The sequence below is a fragment of the Bombyx mandarina genome, chromosome A1 (genome assembly GCF_030267445.1).
Source record: "Bombyx mandarina strain Sakado chromosome A1, ASM3026744v2".
Lineage (NCBI taxonomy): Eukaryota > Metazoa > Arthropoda > Insecta > Lepidoptera > Bombycidae > Bombyx > Bombyx mandarina.
In genome coordinates, this window is record NC_143234.1 from 14,659,121 (window position 1) to 14,682,171 (window position 23,051).

Sequence of the window (23,051 nt, forward strand, 5' to 3'; positions counted from 1 at the left end):
GCTCGACGAGTAAATTAACCCATAGACACAGCCCATTGAGTTTATCGCCGGATCTTCTCAGTAGATCGTGTTACCGAACCGATGATAGATTCTGCGAAGCACTGCTCTTGCTAAGGCCAGTGTTAGCAACACTCCCGATTTGAGCCCCGTGAGTGAGCTCACCTACTAGTTCAGTAAATCTAGAATAGCCCTTCGAGGCTCCTAGAATAGGTAGGATAAAAAAAATTATTGCTACGTAACAGATCAAAGCTGATACCTATCCATATTGGTATTTCTCATCGTCATAGCTACATTTTCATAGGCCTTCCACAAATGCTCCTAATCTGAAAAATTTGAAACTGTCATCATATTTCGCGTTCCCACCTTAAAACTTACCAGCGTAATAGTCTGGCAACATTCGTTACCGTTTTTAAATGACAAAATTCTGACATCTGACTGACATTGACTTTAAACGGCAAGAGGAAAACAGCGAAACGCAAATGAAGTTTAAGCCGTACCACAATAAGTTCCGTCGTATAAAGCAAAGATATTGTCGACGAAAAGTTTATTTGGTCAGTGCGCTCCAGTGGGCCTGTTACCGCGTCGCGTACTAACTTCTGGCTCGCTTTATCAACTATGCTCTCTAACTAATGGTTCTCACTAGAATCTCGATCATAAATTTATATTTTGTTTTTACTACTCTGCGTAGATAATATGTAGTAAGGTGGATTATAAGCTAGCACGTACCAGCACCATTTTTCTTAACGCTGTGAAATCCGTTTTTGGATACCCGGTCGAGGGAGGTAACGGACCGGGCTATGTCGGACTCCGACGCCTCCAGAGAGGAAGAGGGAGAGGAGGAGAGCCAAGGTCCTTCACCTCCCCCAATTCCTCGTACTCGTATACATAAACAGTAAGTACCAGCACCCAGCACCCTGCCTATTTCACCCACGAAGTGTTCCTGTGTTTTGGCTTAAAGGGAAGAATAGCCGTTATACAATATAATGAAGAATTCGACCTCAAGTCTCAATGTGGCGGTATATTCGTTTTGATGTCCATGAGCTCCGCTATCCACTTCACACCAGGCTTACACTCAACCATGAACGCAAAAAAGAGGATCGCTGATTTAAAAAAGATATAATCGTCGTTTTCGGTTCGAGATCCATTAGTAAGGTTTCCTTAAAACTAAATCTTAAGTAAGGAAGTGAGAAACCCACGGTTACATTGCGAAGTTATAACTGAGGTAACACAGTTAAACAAGTGGCACCGCGGACCCTGAGCGATGTTAAGAAGAGCGACCTCATGGAAACATGAAAATTCTACTACCGGTATACGAACAAAATATAATTCTATTTTTTTCTAGTTCTAGTGTTTCTAGTCTAGTGTTTGTATATGTTAGATTTTTAGTTGCAGGGCATAAGCCTGCTTGTTTTTTTCTGAAGTTACCTGTTCTTAAGGATCATCGATCTCTTGTATCAAGATGACTTACGTCTATGCACTCCGCGTCTATACGAATAGAATTGCGTTATCAAAATAGATAAAGGCTATTTATTATATAATAACAATTTAGTAAGAGTAGACTAATTTGAAAATAGGAACATAGGAAAAAAGGGTTTGTCTACCCACGGAATACGTATTATAAATCAGTACAAGGTCCATACCTATATATTTTTTATTGCTTAGATGGGTGGACGAGCTCACAGCACACCTGGTGTTAAGTGGTTACTGGAGCCCGAAGACAGCTACAACGTAAATGCGCAACCCACCTTAAGATATAAGTTCTAAAGTCTCAGTATAGTTACAACGACCGCCCCACCTTTCAAACCGAAACGCATTACTGCTTCACGGCAGATTTAAGCAGGGTGGTGGTACCTACCCGTGCGGACTCACAAGAGCTCCTACCACCACTAAACACGCAAATTATAAACTAATCTAAAGTTATTGGTATGCTACGAACCTTTGTGTGGCATTTTCCAAAAGGCTTCAGCCGCCGTGGTGGGTTCCCGCGGCGGCGCGACCAGTCCGCCCACGAGCGTCGCGGCGTGCGCTGGCGCCGGCGCCGGCCGCCCCCACCCTCCGTGCAGCGCCACCCTAGATCCTGGACTCTACACCCTAACAACCCCCTCGCCACCTAACCCAACTCTACCTCGCCTAAGCTAACACTATTCTTAAACAGCGCCACCCTATCTCTTTTAAGGCTATTCGGTCTGAGAAAATTTTCAATTCTAGATCTTAAGAATTAGCGGGAAAGTTTTAAATTACCCGCAAAAAGTTATTGATAACACCATTCTATTTTACACTGTTTGTTGACCAGGTATTGCTCAAGTTTCTCATGAAAACATAGTAGTTCTCCGCCACCGATATTGCGATCTGGAAAGATACAAAACAGTATTAATCAACGATCGTACTAAATAAACTAAGGGATGAATGTCATTTGAAACATATTTTAATGCATAGATGGGATGATGAGCTCCCGCTCCGCTTGGTATTGAGCGGGTCAAAACCCACAGACGAAGATTGTATTGTAACTTCAATTTATTTGAGCACAGATAACAATAAATACCATTTAAAACGGTAAAATCATACACCCGGATGTGCCCGCGCGCACCTCAAACCAACAAAATTCGTGACCCGCAACTAAAGAAATTCACGTTTAAAGAAATATATTGACCTCAATACTGGTTTAGACAATCGCATCATCAATTACAATCAGGCTCGTCATTATGTTCCTTTGAAGCCTTTCGCGGGCTGTCTCTCTCCAGCAAGCCAGTAAGCCAATAGCATCGAAAGGGACAAAGCGATGCTAATTGCTAGATGATGCTGCCGAATTGTGTTAGTTTGGAAAGCGCCATCTATTGTTGCATAGCATAAATAGTTGCGTCGTTCGTGGCTCCGATAATGATCGATGGGTATAATGAAGTTAGATTGTAGATATTCTTGAGGCGGTACCACCCAAAGCGGCCGCAACTGAACGGTAGTCGTGTCTATGTCGGACACATACGATTTGTTCGACTGCTTTTTTTTTTTGTTTACTCTTTTGATATACGACGATACCGTCTTGGGAATAGGTTTAGCTTCACAAGTGAATTAGACGAGGTTTTTTTTTATTTGCGGCAGAAATAGGCAGGGTGTTGTCACCCACCCGTGCGGACTCACAAGAGGTCTTTTTTTTGCCCTTGTAGACAGACGAGCACACGGCCCACCTGATGGTGAGTGTCTACCGTCGCCCATGGACTTCAGCAATGCCAGGGGCAGAGCCAAGCCGCTGCCTACCGCTTAATACTCTCCAGAAGCCTCGTTTGAAGAAGGACATGTCATAGCGCTCGGGAAACACCGTGGAGGGGAGCTCATTCCATAACCGGATGGTACGTGGCAAAAAAGGCCTCTGGAAATCCACTGTGGATGACCGCAGTGGCTCCAGGTAGTATGAATGATCTCTACTCCGGTGGCGGGCGGTGCGATGGTAAAAACGAGATGACGGTATCATTTCGAACAATTCCTCAGATCACTCCCTACCAGTAATGCATGTTGTTGAGCATGTTTCTGCCAGAAAGTGTAGTGTTCCGATTTGAGCCGTAGGACAGTACTTTAGACTCTAGCCTTGCTTATTAAGACAGACTAAAGCATTCACATTTTATTTTTTATTGCTTGGATAGGCGGACGAGCTAACAGCCTACCTGGTGTTAAAGGTTACTGGAGCACAAAGACACCTACGACGTAAATGCGCCACCCACCCCGAGATATAAGTTCAGTACTCATACCTCCACTCAGTACTTATAGTTACAATGGCTGCTCCACACTTCAAGCCGAAAGGCATTACTGCTTCACGGCAGAAACAGGCAGGGTGGTGGTACCTACCCGTGCGGACTCACAAGAGGTCCTACCACTAGTAATTACGCAAATTATAATATAATTTTGTGGGTTTCATTTTTTTTAATATTCTCATGCGTCTGCAGCGTTGGGTGTGATTGCAATTGCTTCTATTGCATAAAGTTTATTCGAACGAATAATTCAATTTTGCTTTTCTCATGACATAGAACCTGAAAAAAATTTGTCTTAATTTTCCGTTTCTCATCACAAACGCAAGTAAATACGCTTCACTTTTATTGACGATTTTTTTATCCAAATAACGCGAACCTAAACACGTTCAAATAGTAGCAGGTACTCAAATATCGAGGCACGTTTGATCTTTTCAAGTCCCAATCAAATGATTTCACTTTGATATATTTTCCCCCACGACGTGACACAATGGCTCGAAGGTCTGAGGACCCTGTATTCAACCTAGTCAAAGCAAGAGCGAGTAAGTGGAGGAAACTCCGAAAAGTATTCCTTTGGGACTGTTTAAAACGCATTTCGTTAAGTAAAGATTGAATAGTTTATTCTGAATGTAGTCGTTACACGATTTCCGCAATTAATGAATCGACATTTCAATAGTGGTTAGAAGTAAAAGTAAAATTAATAGTAGCTTATTGCGTCTAGAAGCCCTAATTCATGTGGTTAACGTCTTAGTAATGCCAGCTTGTTACTATGGGCGTATTGGGAGCCAACTTTGGTTAGTAGTAAAATAGGTACCACCTATTTCTATTGCGAAGTAACCTTGCGTCCAGTGTGCTCAGTGCGAGTTTTTTAACATTCTCGATCGCGTAAAAGTTAACTCAGATTTGTATGGAGTTGGAACGTTTGCCTACGTTTGCCGCTAGGGGCGCTGTTCCAATTGAATACGAATTTGAGTTAACTTTTACGCTATCGAGTACGTTACAAACTCGCATTAAGCATACTGGTTTGGACGGTAGCACATTCTTTGTACTATGCAAGTGAGACTTCGACTCATCTTACTTAAAAACGTATATCACTATTCATGAAATATTTCAAATCGATGTATCTCTGTTTAATTATAAACACATTTAAATGAGACTGAATGTTGGTCAAGTTGGACACAACGCTTGGTTTCAATGTTTATAGCTCAGCTATTGCAAAGTACAGAACTGAATGGACAGAGATGAAAAACGGTCTGTTGATATTAAAAAAAGAAATAATTTAAAAAGAAAACTATAACTGACATCTTCCGATATATTTCTAAAGATGTCAATTTAGTTCTTCATTCAATTTAGTCAATTCGTATCTTTTAGGTTTTTGCGAATCAACGCCCTGATTAAAAACAGTGTAGCTTTTAATCAAGTCGTTGATTTTCTTATTAATTATATAATTTCATTAAATCATTATTTTTCGACTTCTCCAATATCATAAAACATTCGCAATTCACTGTTAATGGCGGAAAATTAAATTCAAATATTTCAAATTATTTATAAATTCAAAATGACTGGGAGTGGAGAAAACTTTTCGTGAAACATAACACAGAATAATAAAACGCCTTATACTCGAGATCTGATCTGTTATCTGTCGGCGTAATCAGAATGAGCGGCTCCTTTACAGCATCCGAGTCGGCCCCTTCACGTCGGTCTAACACACATATCTAATTACCGTAATTACATTACTGCATATGCGTTTAATGTGTAATTACTTACAACATAGTATAATTTTTGTACAAAGAATATTTTTGAACATATTATGAAGAATTGGGGATAATATTTATACTCCAATAGTGAACACATCAACAATAGTATCTAATTAAATGTGTTTTAACAAAAGTTTGAAAATGATCTTATTACTCGGTCTATAAGAAAAATGAAATTTCCACGATATGTCTATAGATACATCTAGCGATAAAATATAGCTAGAAATAAATTATTGATAATAATAAAATAAACACGGTAATTTTGTAATACTTACCCTCGTTTTAGGCATATTTATAGTTTAATGAAAAAAAATTGTCTAAAAATTTGTCAATTTTATTGAATTTCAGTAAAGGTTTCAGAATATTGCAGTTATTAAGCGAAGCTTTATCTCAGCCTACCGTTATCTACCTTTATGTATTTTATTTATTTATTTATTTCATTTACTTCAGATTTTCCATCCATATTACATTCATTAAAATTTCATATAGTATACACCATGATTAAATAAAAACAATAACTACCATCTCGGACTAAAAAAAACAATAATGATAATAAAACAATTTTTTTTTATTGCCGTATAGGCAGACGAGCATACGGCCCACCTGATGGTGAGTGGTTACCGTCGCTCATGGACATCAGCAATGCCAGGGGCAGAGCCAAGCCGCTGCCTACAAAATTAACGCCAAAACTAACTTAACCTAAAGGCTGGTTTAGATCCAGAGTGCTCAACATGTATAATACTTTATCGTAATAAATCGACGATTTCACAGCCAAGCGGAAAGTTGCGGAAAAGTCACAAAAAGTCCCACTTAAAACAAGAACGCGACATAAAATGTAATTTCGAACTCCACGATCGAGCGAAAGTACAATTTGCGAATTTACCTGCAGCGAAACACGTAATGCCGTCATGGAAGAGATGTTAAAATAAAATAAAACAGTTTTCCGTTGTAAGTGGCTGTCTGAGAACGTCAAAGGATGCAGTCGGAGGCCGCATGGTGATCGCTATAAATGAATCTAATGTTGGAAACGATTTTATGGCTCGCTTAGCTTAACAAATCATTACGTTTTATTGTTTCGTATTTAGACCGGACCACACGTCCTTACGGATCCATCAGATCCAATAACTCTTGCATTAGATACCTTCAGCTCTAACACTAGGAGCAGGCTGAGGAACCCCGGTAACCGTACTCGTCGAACTCGATAAAGAGGTCGACGTGCAACCTAACCCATGCATCAGCCCGCTGAGTTTCTCGCCGGATCTTCTCAGTGGGTCGCGATTCCGATCCGGTAGTAGATTCATTCGCGAAGCAATTGCTCTTGAGTTGTTAGGTCTCCTTCGGAGGCGCTCGGGCAGTTGTTAGCAAATTCCACCCCTCCTGGCTGAGCCTTTGCTCGCCCACCTGTCCTGGTGAAGCTGGAAAGGCCTCCGGGCAACCAGTAATCTTTCAATCATAAAAAAAATACCGGTACCATTTGGCTCGCTTACCTTAACAAATCTTTACGTTTTATTGTATCGTATGTCTGTTCAACGTGCAGTTTTTCGATATACACGTCGAACTCTTTCTCGAGTGCAACGTGTAACGCAACTCTTGAATCAGCTCGCTGAGTTTCTCGCCGGATCTTCTCAGCGGGTCGCAATTTCGATCCGATAGTAGATTCATTCGCGAAGCACTGCTCTTGCTAGGGCCAGTGTTAGCAACACTCCGGTTTGAGCCCCCCTACATGTTAGGGCGAAGCTGAAATAGCCTCTCAAGACTATCAGCATAGCTAGGAATAAAAAAAAGAAATATGTACAGATATGTTTTTTTTTTTTTTGTGGTGGACACAAGTTGCGTCTCCTCTGCAGTATATTTATAGTTTGATGTGCGTGTTTCATCTCATTATGTTTCGTTTCACTGGTGTCGTGTTATTTCCAAAAAGACCGAAGAAAAACCTCGCTTCGAATTTTTGAAAATGAACTCTCTAATTTCACTTTTTTTTTCCTACCTAAGCCTTGAGAGGCTATTTCAGCGGAACCTTAACTAGTAGGTGAGCTCACGGGGCTCAAACCTGACGACGTTGCTAACACGAACCCTAGCAAGAGCCGTGCTTTGCGGAATCTACCACTGGATCGGAAACGCGACCCACTGAGTAGATCCGGCGAGAAACTCAGTGGGCTGTGTCTGAGGGTAATTTTACAACGTTACGAACTATAAGCATTCGTAGTCGTGAATGACTGTTTTTAATTTTGTCTTTGGCTTATACAATGTATAAACGGCTTACGTTAAGTTCACAAAGTAATATGACCATGTTCATAATGCTTGTTTTAACAATGGGAGAATTCTGTGCCGAACTCATTGTCCGAACACTCCTATAGTTTCATGTGAGAGAGAACTTGGATCTTTAACATTTCATGAAAATATCGGAAATTTTACTGGTGGTAGGACCTCTTGTGAATCCGCACGGGTAGGTACCACCGCCCTGCCTATTTCTGCCGTGAAGCAGTAATGCGTTTCGGTTCGAAGGGTGGGGCAGCCGTTGTAACTATACTGAGACCTTAGAACTTATATCTCAAGATAGGTGGCGGCATTTACGTTGTAGATGTCTAGAGGCTCCGGTAACCGCTTATCACCAGGTGGACCGTGAGCACGTCCACCCACCTAAGTAATAAAAAAAATGCGATTTATTCTGTAATATACATAATGAATGATTTAGGTTTTTGTTTGTTCCTCTATTTGTGCTCTGTGTCAAATCGATCAAGCTGAAGCTTGTTTTTAGCATTACAGGGAAGATATTTGTTCGTATTTTAACAGACAAACATTTCATGCAATAGTTTATGCAACAACCAGCGATAATTATACCTTTCTGACTCATACAAAACATCGTAAAATAAACTCGAAACAGATATAGTCAGTATAAATGTCTGCAACGCATAATGCGCTACTTTGGCCACGTTGCCCGCAGAGGTGTAGACAACTTGGAACGTCTGATGGTCACTGGGAAAGTAGAAGGAAAACGTCCTAGAGGCCGGAGCCCCAAACGTTGGTCCGACCAGATCTCCGAGCAAACCAGCGGACCACTTAGCGCTGCACTACACCAGGCAACTCACCGGAACCGATGGAGCCTGACAGTCAACAAGCTAACACGGAGTCACGATCCTCAGCAATGAGGGAGCGATGGAGAAGAAAGAAATGTAGTTTCAAACGAAAAAGCATTTGTTTTTACTATAACATCTAACTTCGTGCTATATGACAACAAGCTTGGACGAGCGCGTAATTGCTTTGCTCCTGAAATAGGCTACACAGATGTACGTACACGAGAGGATTTCACGCACCGATAGTGAGGCCCGCCCGCCCTCCTCCTATCCTAGCTCGGTGACGCTGATGTGGTCTCTCTAGACCATCAGCTTAGGTAGGATAAAAAAAAACCAGGTAGATAGATCGTGAGCTCCTCATTCAGTCCCAGTTCTCATTTAAACTAATGTATTCGAATGTAAAAAAAGTTAATTATTAAAAATATTTTTATTTTAAAGAAAATATTTTTTATTTGTTTACTAGATTTTGCCCGCAACTTCGTCCGCGTGGAATAGTTGACAAATAATGCTTTATTTTTAGAACACATTTGGTTAGCATAAAAAACGTTATAGTGAGCCAACCTTAACATATAAACAAATTATTTAGCGAACTTTTTTTTTTATTTTTTAAAGGGGAAAAATTCCGTTGTATTCGAATATAAAAAAAGTCAATTTTTTTTTTTTTTTTATTTAACGAAAATATTTTATATTTGATTACTAGATTTTGCCCGCGACTTCGTCCGCGTGGAATAGTTCACAAATAATGCTTTATTTTTAGAACACATTTGGTTAGCATAAAAAACGTTATAGTGAGCCAACCTTAACATATAGACAAATTCTTTAGCGAACTTTTTTTTAGATTTTTTAAAGGGGAAAAATTCCGTTGTATTCGAATATAAAAAAAGTCAATTTTTTTTTTTTTTTAATTTAACGAAAATATTTTATATTTGATTACTAGATTTTGCCCGCGACTTCGTCCGCGTGGAATAGTTCACAAATAATGCTTTATTTTTAGAACACATTTGGTTAGCATAAAAAACGTTATAGTGAGCCAACCATAACATATAGACAAATTCTTTAGCGAACTTTTTTTTAGATTTTTTAAAGGGGAAAAATTCCATTGTACATTATTTTAGCGAAACTTTAACTGTTTCTACAGCGCACGCAGCGGAAGCTCTCAAAAGGTAAAAATAACCCCGATTTTGAAACATTCTTTATTGGTGCTCCGCTTGTATTGGTCTTAACGTGATTTTATATAGCCTATAGCCTCCCTCAATAAATGGGCTATCTGACACCGAAAGAATTTTTTAAATCGAACCAGTATTTCCTAAGATTAGCGCGTTCAAACAAACACTCTTCAGCTTTATAATATTTAAGTATAGATTTTAAGGTTTTTCGATGAAACTTTGATGTCAAAATTCTTTAATATAATCTCACTTAAACCATAAACTAGACAGATAAATGAACTCAATACAAGGTATTTTATATTGAAATTCTGAAGAACAGTCAATTTATGCTTGAATAATCACGTGCTCTCTGAGGTTACGTTCATCTCATTAGATCGACTCAGAGTGACGCAGGTGCTCCTAATGTTCTTAACAAAATGTGATCTTGGCTGAAGACGAACTTTAGACGCTCAGACTGATTCATCCAATGCGTAGATACTGGTTGGGTGATTCCCGAGTCGAAGAGACGTGCTCTGATATTACCCCGAAAATCCTAATATAACCTAAACATATCACCCACTGAGTTTTTCACCGGATCTTCTCAGTGGGTCGCGATTCCGATCCGGTAGTAGATTCAGCGAAGTACTGCTCTTGCTAGGGCTAGTGTTAGTAATTCTCTCAGGTTGAGCCCGTGAGCTCGCCTATCGGTCGCGAAGTTGGAATAGCCCCTTAGGCTACCAATGTGATCATTGTATACCAATGTAATACCTAATGGTAGGGAAAATAAAATGAAGTCTTAGTCGTGTATGATGCCAATGTTTTTGTACTATACGCAATGTAACATGAAATTTAATGACGCGCGAGATTCACATTCTCAAGTAGTACATAGGAGATGGTTATTGTCCTTCAGCTACGATACATTACATAGCAGGTCTATTTATTTAAGTATATAAAAACTGGCTCTTATCCGAACATTAGACTATTAAAAAAATTTAGAATAATAAAATTCGAAAGTTTTAAACAAGATTTTTTGTATACATTTTCAGTATCCACGCTTTATTCTTGATATCAATTTTAACGGGTTTTTTATTCTTAATTTGATTTATGAGTAATAACACCCCAACATCAACCCAATTATGTCACCGAAGATAGCTAAAAGATAAATATACACGACGGGGCTTAGACAAACACGAAAATCTGTAATGGATTTTGTGGTACGTAATATTTAATTTGAATTATATTCGAAGCCTACAACGTCGCTCGAAAAGGCTCAAACAAAGTATCTTTGAGACTCAAACGCAAAAGAGACTTTTGAAGCGATGTTTACCATCAAAGCGCATCATTTGAAGTCACGTGCGCTCGCAAAGCAGAGGGCTCTCGTGTGAGTTGGGACTGCAAAGCGAGTTTTTATAGAAAAATAAAAATAAAATGTAATATACTTTTCAAAGCGCACGTATGTACGTAATTAACAAGGATGTGACGTCATAGAGATATTTTTTTTTTCTTTTTTACAAACATTCAGTGGGATCTTTGAGGTTTCGAGTGTCATTCCTGTAATGTTTTAATGTTTTCTTTTTTATGTTTGTTTTTCTTTTTTCTTTTTTTGATTTGATGTAAATAGTGATATTTTTTTAAGAGCTTTGTAGCAGCGGCCTCTGATAGTTCGCTTGTTAATGCTATTTGATCTTTTCGTTTGAGATCGTTTTCAATTTTGAAAAGCGACAAAGCTCAGTCTAGACTTCTTGCTATTAAAATTATTTGTATTATTAAAAATGTATCCTCCTTCAGTCATGTCTGAGGGTCGTGGCCACCTCCATACATTAGTTTCATCTTCACCATGTTGTGCCATCTCGTAGTGTTTTCGGCCAATCTGAGAGCATCGTTGACGATGGAATCGAGGGTAATGCCCCCGCGTATTTTTTCTTTCCTTTTTTTTCCTACCTATGCTGATAGCCTTGAGAGGCTATTTTAGCTTCGCCTGCACTGGCCCTAGCAAGAGCAGTGCTTCGCAGAATCTACCACTGGATCGGAAACGCGACCCACTTAGAAAATCCGGTGAGAAAGTCAGTGGGCTGTGTCTATGGGTTAATTTACTCGCGGAGCCCTTCGTAGCAAGCGACGGGTTCTGCGAGGACGGTGACCGGTGCTTTAGGCACCTAAATGCACCGTTAATGGATCGGGAGGATCCGTAATGACATCTTTAGTGCAATTTTCTTTCCACTATTCCAATAATCATCAGTCTTTCAAGATTGTTTCCATCTATCTTGGCAATATGTCCGAGGTACCTACTATAGGATGCGCTTGAGACAGATTCTGGGAAGCATTGTTCTAATTTCGAGCTACACACACAGCACAAAGATTCTCATCATTAACGCCTCCGCAACTGGCGTAGGGAATCCAACGCTCATAAAAATATTAGCCTATCCATTAAGTACATGTATTTCCTACACGAATACCAAGTTTCAAGTCAATGGGATGCATGGTTCAGTAGTTATAATGGAACATCCATAAAAATCACTGTAGATTTATATATTAGTATAGATTACGTGGCCGGCAAGATGTGGATGAGGAGAGCCGCAGACCGGGCTCAGTGGTATGTACTGGGAGAGGCCTATGTCCAGCAGTGGACGACTGTGGGCTGTTCATGATGATGATGATGATGATGATGATGCTAGATTACGTTATATTAATATTGTTTTATGCTTTTGTTATTTTTAAAAAAAATTAGGGTAGTTAGCACAACATTCAAGTGCCGAATAGCACTTTAGTTAGTCGTGACCACGAAAACTGTAAAGTATTCGGAACGTTGGAAACGATAGGGTGACAATAAAAAAAGCGAGACTAAACGCGTACTAAGTGGTTTTAATTCATCATAAGTACGTATAATATGTATGTAACGCGTATATACGAAGGTCTTCGGCAACGAAGAAGTACTATCTAGTTGTTGCGTTATAGTAATTAAACGTGGACTGTATTTTTTGTATGAAATATTTATTGAATTTATATTAAAAGTATAAGAAAACTATAAAATTGACGCGTTGCTCTTAGCAGTTGGAATTGAAGAGGATTTGGTATCATTGCGGACGTTGCTCGCTGATATTTTTAACCTACAGATTTCATATAATTTACTTAATTTTTGGCGTTAGGACTTATGAGTTCACGTCCTTACGGATCCATCAGATCCAATAACCTTTGCATTAGACGCCTTTAGCTCTAACACTAGGAGCACGCTTAGGGACCCCGGTAACCTTGTGCAACCTAACCCATGAACCAGCTCGCTGAGTTTCTTTTCTCTCCTTCTTTTCTCGCGATTCCGATCCGGTAGTAGATTCATTCGCGAAGCAGCTGCTCTTGAGTTGTTAGGTCTCCTTCGGAGGCGCTCGGGCAGCTGTTAGCAAATCCCACCCCTCCAGACTGAGCCTTTGAAAAAACTTATGAGTCCAAGTGAGACTCTCCGAATTTTTATGTTATTATAATTTTGACACTTACATTACAATTTAAATTATACCTATAAAAATTACATAAATACGACAAAGAACCGTGTTTTGTTTTTATTACACGATGATTATTTCTTCATCATGGAATCCAATTGTCAGCATGAGTTGAGTCGTTGAGTTGAGTCAAATCCCGCGTAAACTGAACACTGAACACACATCACTGAATGTGATTTGAACCCTGATACAGTCGCAACGATGTCAATACTAGTACACCGGACATCTTATCCTTTAGGCCATGCTGACATCACATAACAGATTTTTCGACTTCATTCTCAAGGTGGTTGGAAGCATCTATGAACTCCGATTGCTACTACCAACCCTGAGTTCGTTTTGCCGTTTCAAAAAAAATACAGCAGATTTGGGCATTAGAAATGATTGATAAGGATTATTTTATTATTACGTATATCCACTCAAACAATTATTAGTAGCTTCAAGACATAGCTACTGAATGCAGATAAAACTCACTGTTTATTGAAAATAGAATGAAACAACAATATCTCGGTGCATCGCCTTGACTCCGTACGGTTAGCACAAAAGCGGCCGTCTATTTGTTACTATGATTCAACGCTGACGGGTACCGACAGCAGATTCAATTGTTGGTCGCATAACAAATTATTTAAACTTAAAACTACATCTGTTCTGTGCGCAGTAGTCAGAAGGATAATCGTTGAAATAAAGTATCTTTAAAACACGTTTTTAATTAACATTAATTCCTAAATAAATAGCATTGTGATTTTTTTCAAATTAAACTATATTGCCGCTTAAATTGGGATAAATAACTATAGATTGTTTATTAAATCTATTTGATCGTTTTTTATTATTATTATTATTTTTATAGCTTAGATGGGTGAACGGGCTCACGGCCCATTTGGTATTAAGTGGTTATCGGAGCCCATAGACATCTACAATGTAAATGTCGCCACCCACCTTGTGATATGAGTTGTAAGGTCTCCGTTTTGACAGTACAACCGCATTTCCACCCTTTAAGCCGAAACGCATTACTGCTTCACGGCAGGGTGGTGATACCTACCCGTGCGAGCTCACAAGACGTCCTACCACCAGTTTTTTTTTTCTATTATTAATTATTGTTTTGTTCACAGTCCAAAACAGCGGTATAACAGTAAGTAAGGTCGGCGCGATAAATCAATCCACAATTCTGACGGTCAGAATGCGCGTCTTCACCTCCGGCTACTACTCCCTATTGACGAGAGGAACACACAACTATATTTACAATATACGAACGTCTATAGGCTAATTGTTAGTGGAGTGAGCTAGTAGGACTCTTGGAATGAGGCTGTTCGTTGATGCGCTCGGAATTCCGATTGTACGTATATGATCAATAGTATATTTTGTCTGTGATAGCTTTTTATATATATATATTTTTTAAATAGCGGCTCTGATCACAAGCTAATTAAATACCCATAATTTCACGAAGTAATTAGCCACCGACGAAAGTGTTGTCAGAATTGTCAGTTTTTTTTAGGAAGGATCACTGTACGTTTTTTTTTATTGCTTAGATGGGTGGACAGGTGGGCTGTGAGCTCAGCCCACCTGTTGTTAAGTGGTTGCTGGAGCCCATAGACATCCACAACGTAGATGCGCCACCCACCTTGAGATATAAGTTCTAAGGTCTCAAGTATAGTTATAACGGCTGCGCCACCCTTCAAACCGAAACGCATTACTGCTTCACGGCAGAAATAGGCAGGGTGGTGGTACCCACCCGCGCGGACTCACAAGAGGTCCTACCACCAGGCAAGGACCTTTCCAGTTTCACCAGGACAGGAGTCTGAGTGAGATTTGCTAACAGCCGCCCGAGCGCCTCCGAAAGAGACTTAACAACTCAAGGGCAGCTGCTTCGCGAAAGCAATCGATTCTCAAAGTTTCGACCGGTTATACCCGGAGACAGTTATAAGCATAAATCAAATACGTTTATTGCGATTCTTTGAGAAGAACAGCCGTACCGCTTACGTCGAAAATTATTTCAACAGGAACATATAAGACGTCGGTAACCAACGGTATTATCTTTTTTTAAATCTGGGCGTAGGTGATATGATCGATTATAACTAGTCAGGTCATAAGTATTGTCACACAGTAAAAACTTTTCTTTTAGAATGCTGGCCACAAAAAAGTTTATTGAATTCGAATTTCGAATTGTTCATGAAAATAAAAATGTATACTTTTAGAATTTTACTCATTTTTAAATATGGAGTGGACGCTTAAAGAAGACCGTGTTGCAGTTATTGCGTTGCATCGTTGCGGTTACGCGACAATTCAAATTTTTAACATACTGAAAAATTTGAATATAACCAAAAGATTCGTTTATCGTACCATCAAACGATACAATGAAGACTCTAGTGTAGATGGCAGGTCAAGAAGTGGTCGCCCTTGGTTGGGAGTTTCTTATTGGGGCTTAACAGAAGTACATTTTTGTGAGAAAGGTGTAAAAACGAATGCAGTTGTGTATCAAGTCCTGACGAACCTTGTGGAACCTGTTTCTCATACCATGTTCAATAACAGGCACTGGGTATTCCAACAAGATTCGGCGCCAGCGCATAGAGCGAAGAGCACACAAGACTGGCTGGCGGCGCGTGAAATCGACTTCATCCGGCACGAAGACTGGCCCTCCTCCAGTCCAGATTTGAATCCGTTAGATTACAAGATATGGCAACACTTGGAGGAAAAGGCGTGCTCAAAGTCTCATCCCAATTTGGAGTCACTCAAGACATCCTTGATTAAGGCAGCCGCCGATATTGACATGGACCTCGTTCGTGCTGCGATAGACGACTGGCCGCGCAGATTGAAGGCCTGTATTCAAAATCACGGAGGTCATTTTGAATAAACTCTAGTGTCATAAGAATCTATGTTTTGTTAAGTTCATTTTGGTATATGAATGGTTACATAATGAATAAACTTGTTTCAATTACTTTACATTAAACATGTGACAGAATTTATGACCTGACTAAGTATTTAGTTATATATCTATATATTAATACGTGAAGCAAAAACTTTGTATCCCTCTTTACGAAAATTGCGCGGACCGAGGAGTATGAAATTTCTCACACTTATAGAGAATATAGAGAAGAATTGCACAATGCTAATATTTTTTTTAAATAATGCATAAAAGATACATTAAATCAATAAAGAAAACATTACACACACTACATACCATGTATTTGACGCACACACGCATGCATACTATAGGTATTTATTGTCAAAATTTTTGTTCTTGACGTCGTTGTCAAATTGAGAATAGATTAAATATTGTTTGTCTTTGTTAATATTTTTTATAGTGTAGTCTTGGCGAAATTTGTGATTACAGAAGTATAAAATACAATCATAATATTGTACAAACTTACAATTCCAATTAACCTCTAGTATTTTTTTAATTTTTGTTATTAATGCACTGTCGGTTGCATCTATAATTGAGGTGACATCTGCCATGAATTTTGGTCAATTTGTCAATGTTTTGTATCGATGATCACTTTGTTTTTGCAACTTAATAAATAAATAAATAAATTACACACAATGCATACATATAAACGTTCATACAGGTAAATCGGAAGACCGTATAGGAAAGTACCGCTAAGCTCATTTTGACAGCGAAGTTTGGACAGCGCTTGAAGGATAGCAGATCCGTTTTGCAATACAACTTCAACCTCATATCTCAAGGTGGGTTAATTAATTTACTACCAGATTGGTTGTGAGCTCTTTTGTAAATATTTGCTGTACAAGGGAATCAATCACAATTGGTTCTCAAATTTTCATAATATGTATATCGGGTATTTACGATATAATATTTGGAACTCGTATACTATAAGAATCTATTTAAATCGACTTATATAATAATATGTAATATATGGTAGTATGTAATATTGGGTAGGCAGCGGCTTGGATCTGCCCCTGGCATTGCTGAAGTCCATGGGCGACGGTAACCACTCACCATCAGGTGGGCCGTATGCTCGTCTGCCTACACGGACAATAAAATATATATATGTATAACTTATACGTATCGATTATGCATACATAGATACATTTATAGCGATAAATTTTAAATGCAACAAAGTATTGATTAAAAAACGGGAAAAAATAAGAAATACACATGAATGATATAAGTAATCACCATTGAATATATTTCGTCGATCCGCCGACTGTGTTCGAGTATTAAAATAAAAAGCTCATCCCGATCATGAGCTTTTTATTTTAAGTACATGGAAACCTTTTCACATTAAATGAGTCTGTATCTTAATCCTTTAAACTTGAAGGGCGATGCCGTGGAAATGGAGAGGTGTTGGTTTTTTGATATGGCTCTTTTAAGATATTGTAACACTGGAAGTATGATGGATGTTAATATTTAGTATGAGGATTATTTATTAAGGTTTTTGTTTGAGAGCATTTCGATGAAGTTTAGCTCCTTCTTGAAATCGCTTTAAAGAGATTATCTATCTATATATATATATATATATATATACCTATATATAAATGAATTGCTGTTCGTTAGTCTCGCTAAAACTCGAGAACGGCTGGACCGATTTGGCTAATTTTGGTCTTTAATTATTTGTGGAAGTCCAGAGAAGGTTTAAAAGGTAGATAAACATGAAAATGCTCGGAATTGAATAAAAATAACAATTTTGTTTTCCCTTTGATGTGTCCCCGTCGGACGGATTCCTTTTGTTTGTTTTAAGTTTATTTTATACAAAAGTTGAGGTCTTTTATTTATCGATTGAGGCACTACGAAGTCTGCCGGGTCAGCTAGTAATATGATAATTTTGAATAAGTTTAATACTGTAAAATCATGAATATAACGCTAATTTCATTTGGATAAGACTCGTTAAGGGCTTAAAATAAATACAATGAAAAAAGATTGAATTTAGTAATAATAATTATATTTATTTGGAATTCAATTTACAACGAACAAAAATTACTTTAAAAGAATTATTACATATTTGAAATAAAATTAAAAAATAAAACACTAAAAATTCAATTACTAATGAAAACAATCTCAGACGTAGGTACGTATGTTCATTTTGAACACGCTTTTCGAGTTCTATCTGAACTAAGCGAACTCCTTTGTCGGGATAATAACAAATAACAGAATTGTCACGATAAATTTTGACAGCCCCAAGCACTTACATGCTTCAGAATGTCATATATACATGCGAACACAAAAACCGAATTGCATTTAACACCGTGCAACGACACCACGTGAGAACAGATGTCAATGGTTATAACTCTCTTTGTCAATGGCAAAAAAAAATGTCATTAATACCGAAAAAAAAAAAAAAACTCGTGAGCGTACCGAGAGACTCCCTAGAAAGATGTTACATAATGGCCGTGTCAACACTCTTTCGCTTTGAAGTGTAAATAATGGTAGTTAGTGTAGTCGTCGGCGCTTTTGAATTTATTCGCGATTTTTTTTTCAGGATCCATGTACCTAATATCGATTTTTTATTTCGAATTGATAGAATCGAATAATTTAGTCGATTCGAGGAAAGATTCAAAGTTGCTGTTACGATATCTAAGCAATTAGGTATTAAAACCTTTTTTAAAAACTGAAAATAAAACTAGTGATAAATTAGTAAAAAATTTATTAAAACTATCTTCGCTAGTTTCATATCCTAATATTGCATTTTCTGTCATTCACGAATATGATACTTAATCTACATTATTTTAATTAATAAATAATCGTGTACATTTAAATAAGAATTTAGTACATTAACCAATTAAATTACCCTATTTAGAGACGTCAGATATTATCAAAAAAAGGAAAATGTAATACAAAAAACTTCTGGTAGTTACTCCAGGCTCCTGCATTTTCGGAGATAGTTTTTGTTGTGAAATTGGCCGATCCTACATCAATGTCACGCATTGTACGTCGAGTATCGTTTACCGCAGAAATTATTCGGAACTCACAATTCAAAACGAAAGGTCTCTATTTAACGAAATTACTGTGCAACTAATATTTCACTACAATGGACTACGTTTGGGCTCGGTACGATCAAAGCGAAGGGATCTCGATTTGGTTTTTTTTTTTTTAGTATTTTGCATTATCTGTGACGTTTTACGATTTTGAAAAATATTGTGTAACATATGTAAGTAGGGTTATGTAATGGCGATTTTGAATAAAATTGATACGTATTTACATTTATTTTTAATACATATTTGCATTTATAGATTTAGTATTTAGGAAGTTTTCTCAAATAGAACAAATTTTAGTGATATTGTAAGATAAATCCTACAAAAAAGACATTTGTTTTTTTAATATTTTACTCGTCTTAATTTTTTGGCTGTGAGAAATTCCAATTCTAAAGTACTTTTGATAGTTAGCAAAGTTCGACAACAAGCTCACGGTCCATTTGGCGTTAAGTGACCACCTATAGATAAACCTATAGATATTGAGATGTGGATACCGTTGCCCATAGACATGAAGGCGAAGCTTAAACTGAAATTTTATTTATCTACTAACAAAAAACTGAAAAAGTACACTATTAAGTGAGTACAAAGAATAAGATAGTTTTTATTATCAGTCGGTAACTTATATTTTAGTATGACATTAAAATCGTCACATGTATTGTTTTTAAAAAGTCTAGATTGTAAATATAATATTTATTAGATTAAATACATATAATCAGAATATTGAAAGTGATTGCGCCGAAAATCAATTCGATTTTTAAATCGAGATCAAACCTCAAAACTGGATCAAGTTACGAGACAAAAAAAAACGATTGTAGGATACAATGCGACCAAATGTTTACTATTGCAAATTATCTTTAACAATACGTTAATATTAAATTGTTGTGTTGCCAGAAAGAAAAAAAAACCGGTCCGGCTATTATCGAACAAAAATATCGAATTACTTCGGGGAGCAAGATACAAGTTAGGAAAAGCGCTTAATAAAATAAATTAAGAGTTACAAATAAATATATATATGTGTATAAAATAAGATATCGTTATTAGATATTCTGTATTTCTGTATTTTGGATAAATATAATAAAAAACAAACTGTTGTTAATATGGGTTATGTTTCTTTTATTTTAACTGCAGCACGGATTGTAATATAATATAATGATCTAATGTTTTAAAAATATTTATAGAAAAAGAAGTTGAATGTAGTCAAAGTGAAACAATCTTAATTTCAATAATTTTGGGTTAATTGTAGTCAAAATTACTTTAACTATTTTCGTCCCAAAAATGTAATGTAAAATATTGGATATTGCATTAGTGGCAAGACCATTTAACTCAAAATTCATACTACTAATTTTTTCTTAATAAATGTATTCACTTTTTCCAATCAGAGATTAATAATAGTTTAAGTTAAATGTATTTTTTTTGTTTATTTAGATTTTCCGATAAAATCATTGATTTGCGTTTGTATTGAAATATGTATTTATATTTAAGAATCCAAGTTTAAAAAATTTTGGGAAATTTACGAAATGTGAAAAAGGTTAGATGTGATAAATTGTAATCTTAAATTTCAATATATAAGGTGACTGTTGCATATAATTTAAATCCGCTATTAAATTATTTAAATTAGAACTAAATGTATGATACGTCAAATTCTAATGATGATGATGATATTAATTTATCCGTAATGGGAAAGGCAAAGGACTTTAGTGTATACAGCCAGGTCTTGTTCTTGGCGTTAAATTCTAAGTTCTCGGTAAACGTCAATTAGAAAAATAATTATTATATTTTTTAATGTAAGCTTTTAACGGCAACAACGCTTCTCGATTTCCCATAAAATTTCCTAGTCGCATTCGATTAAATTTTATGTGGATATATCCGGATAACAAACATTTCACCTACCTATATCCCGGAACACAAACAGATCACACGCACTCAAGCCAATAAAGAGAGTAAACAATACAAAAAAAAAAACAAACAACTGTAACAGTCCAATAGATCGTAACGCGACGAAATAATTTGACAAGTTCGTAAACCGCTTGGGTAGTGTTGCGCGTAATAATCGGATGCGAAGCGAGCCCGCGAACCGTTCACTAAGTCACGGCTGGGTAGCGACTGGCGGGCTATCTGATTCCAACTGAGCCGTGTGAGCATCGCTGGGCGGGGCCTGCCTTCACCCCGGGGTGGGCGCCGCACACAAACATCGGACGCCCACAGACAGCCTCACTCACAGTTTGTTGCTATTACGGTGGGTTACGTGCTATTTTACTTACGAAATTATTATTTTATTTGCTGATATTAGAAATGTTTTTTTTGTTTTTTTCTTTTTTTTCTTCTTCTGTGGTTTTATACGAAAAATCATAAAATTATATACGAATTTATTAAAATTTTATATCATGTTTGACAAATTTGGAAATATGTACATGTGAACAGCGTTTAATTAGGTAATATGTTTTATTTTTTATTATAGGTAAATAAGTGAGAAAATAAATGTAATCTTCGACATAATATTGAATTGGTGCGTTTCAATGCCCCCAAATACCTACTCGTAACCTTATATACGCTGAATAGTCGTGATCGTAAAATGTGGCTAAAATATTTTACTGTCTACGGTAACTGCCCTAAGCTTTATGTTCACGACTGTACTCCGCAGGTATGTGGAGCGTAAGATTTGCGTGATAAGCAAGAGATGCTAACTTTTATTCGCTTAACCGTTAAAATAATTGAGGACCGAACGTAAGAAATAAAAGGTATTTACGTGAGCGTATGTTCCATTTAGGTTCAAAGTTCAGAACCGATGACTTAAACACCAAGTAAACAGATTAAACCGTACACATTAGTATCGACTAGTGGTCCCCTGGTAGTCGAAATTCGACTATAACTAATGGAAATTATAAGTTTGTACACTATTATGGACAAGGACTAGGTATTATACTTCTTTAATCACAGATTTCGTCAAGACTACACTTAATAAAGAGAAAACAGTATTTAATCTATTCTCAATTTGACAGACTATAACTGACAATAAAGGAAAGTTTGAGAATAAACAAATAGTATGCATGCGTGTGTGTGTCAAATACATGGTAGTGTGTGTAATGTTTTCTTTATTGATTTAATGTATCTATTATGCATTATTTAAAAAAAAATTAGCATTGTGCACTTCTTCTCTGTAATCTCTATAATTGTGGAAAATTTCATACTCCTCCGTCCGCGCATTTTTCGTAAAAAGGGATACAAAGTTTTTGCTTCACTTATTAATATATAGATGTCACGATTAATCAACATATCCATAAAGTTACACGCGAAAACAAACGACAAAAAAATGCGTTCCGGTCTATTAGGAGTCGCGTAGCGAACAATCGAGAACAACCGAATCTACAATGCAGTTTCGCACGGAACAACAATAGTAGCCACGCGGCGTACGTCACGGACGTAGACCCAGAATGTGCTAGCCCTAATTCATGCCGGCCTCATTTCATGGGTGCTCTTGGCTATTGTGAGATTTTTCGATGCAATGTCACGGATTTGGACACGCCCGGTTACTGAGATACGATTGAGTCGTTACGTTTTATGTTATTTAGAGATGTTCCATTGTAAAGTCTTGCGATGATAATAGGGTTGTTGTAGATTGACTCAATGCTCGGATGAGAATAGAGGAGGGTTGAGTTGAAGTTCGACTTTTATTAATTAATTACGGTTAATTAGCCGGACCCAAATAAGGCTTCAGCGGTGTCGAAGAACTAAATCTCTTCCAAAAGCACTGTCTTGGAAGGACATGAGACCCCACCATATTATTATGTAGTTATATTCCCAAGAAAGCCTCATGAAGCCACGACCCTCAGCATTGAGCATTATGGACGCAAGGATATGCAGTTCAAGCTTTAATTATATTTTAATATTCCGAGCCTTCAGCACGCATAAATAAATCTATGACAGAGAG

General features: G+C 37.4%; 1 protein-coding gene across 6 annotated transcripts in view; it reads right to left on the reverse strand.

The window, feature by feature from the left end:
* Window positions 1-21,259, reverse strand: part of toy (twin of eyeless) — a 96,897-nt gene extending 75,638 nt beyond the window's left edge. For 2 of the 6 annotated variants that reach the window (XM_028169482.2, XM_028169498.2), the window contains exons 1-2: window positions 21,014-21,259; window positions 1,937-2,349 (exon numbers count right to left, since the gene is read on the reverse strand). In XM_028169482.2, coding sequence (XP_028025283.1) covers window positions 1,937-1,949 — 13 coding nt within the window. In that variant the 5' untranslated portion in view covers window positions 1,950-2,349; window positions 21,014-21,259. The remainder of the gene's footprint in view (window positions 1-1,936; window positions 2,350-21,013) is intronic. The other 4 variants (XM_089739761.1, XM_028169475.2, XM_089739760.1 and 1 more) reach the window with 2 other exon arrangements.
* Between the last annotated feature and the right edge of the window lie 1,792 nt (window positions 21,260-23,051).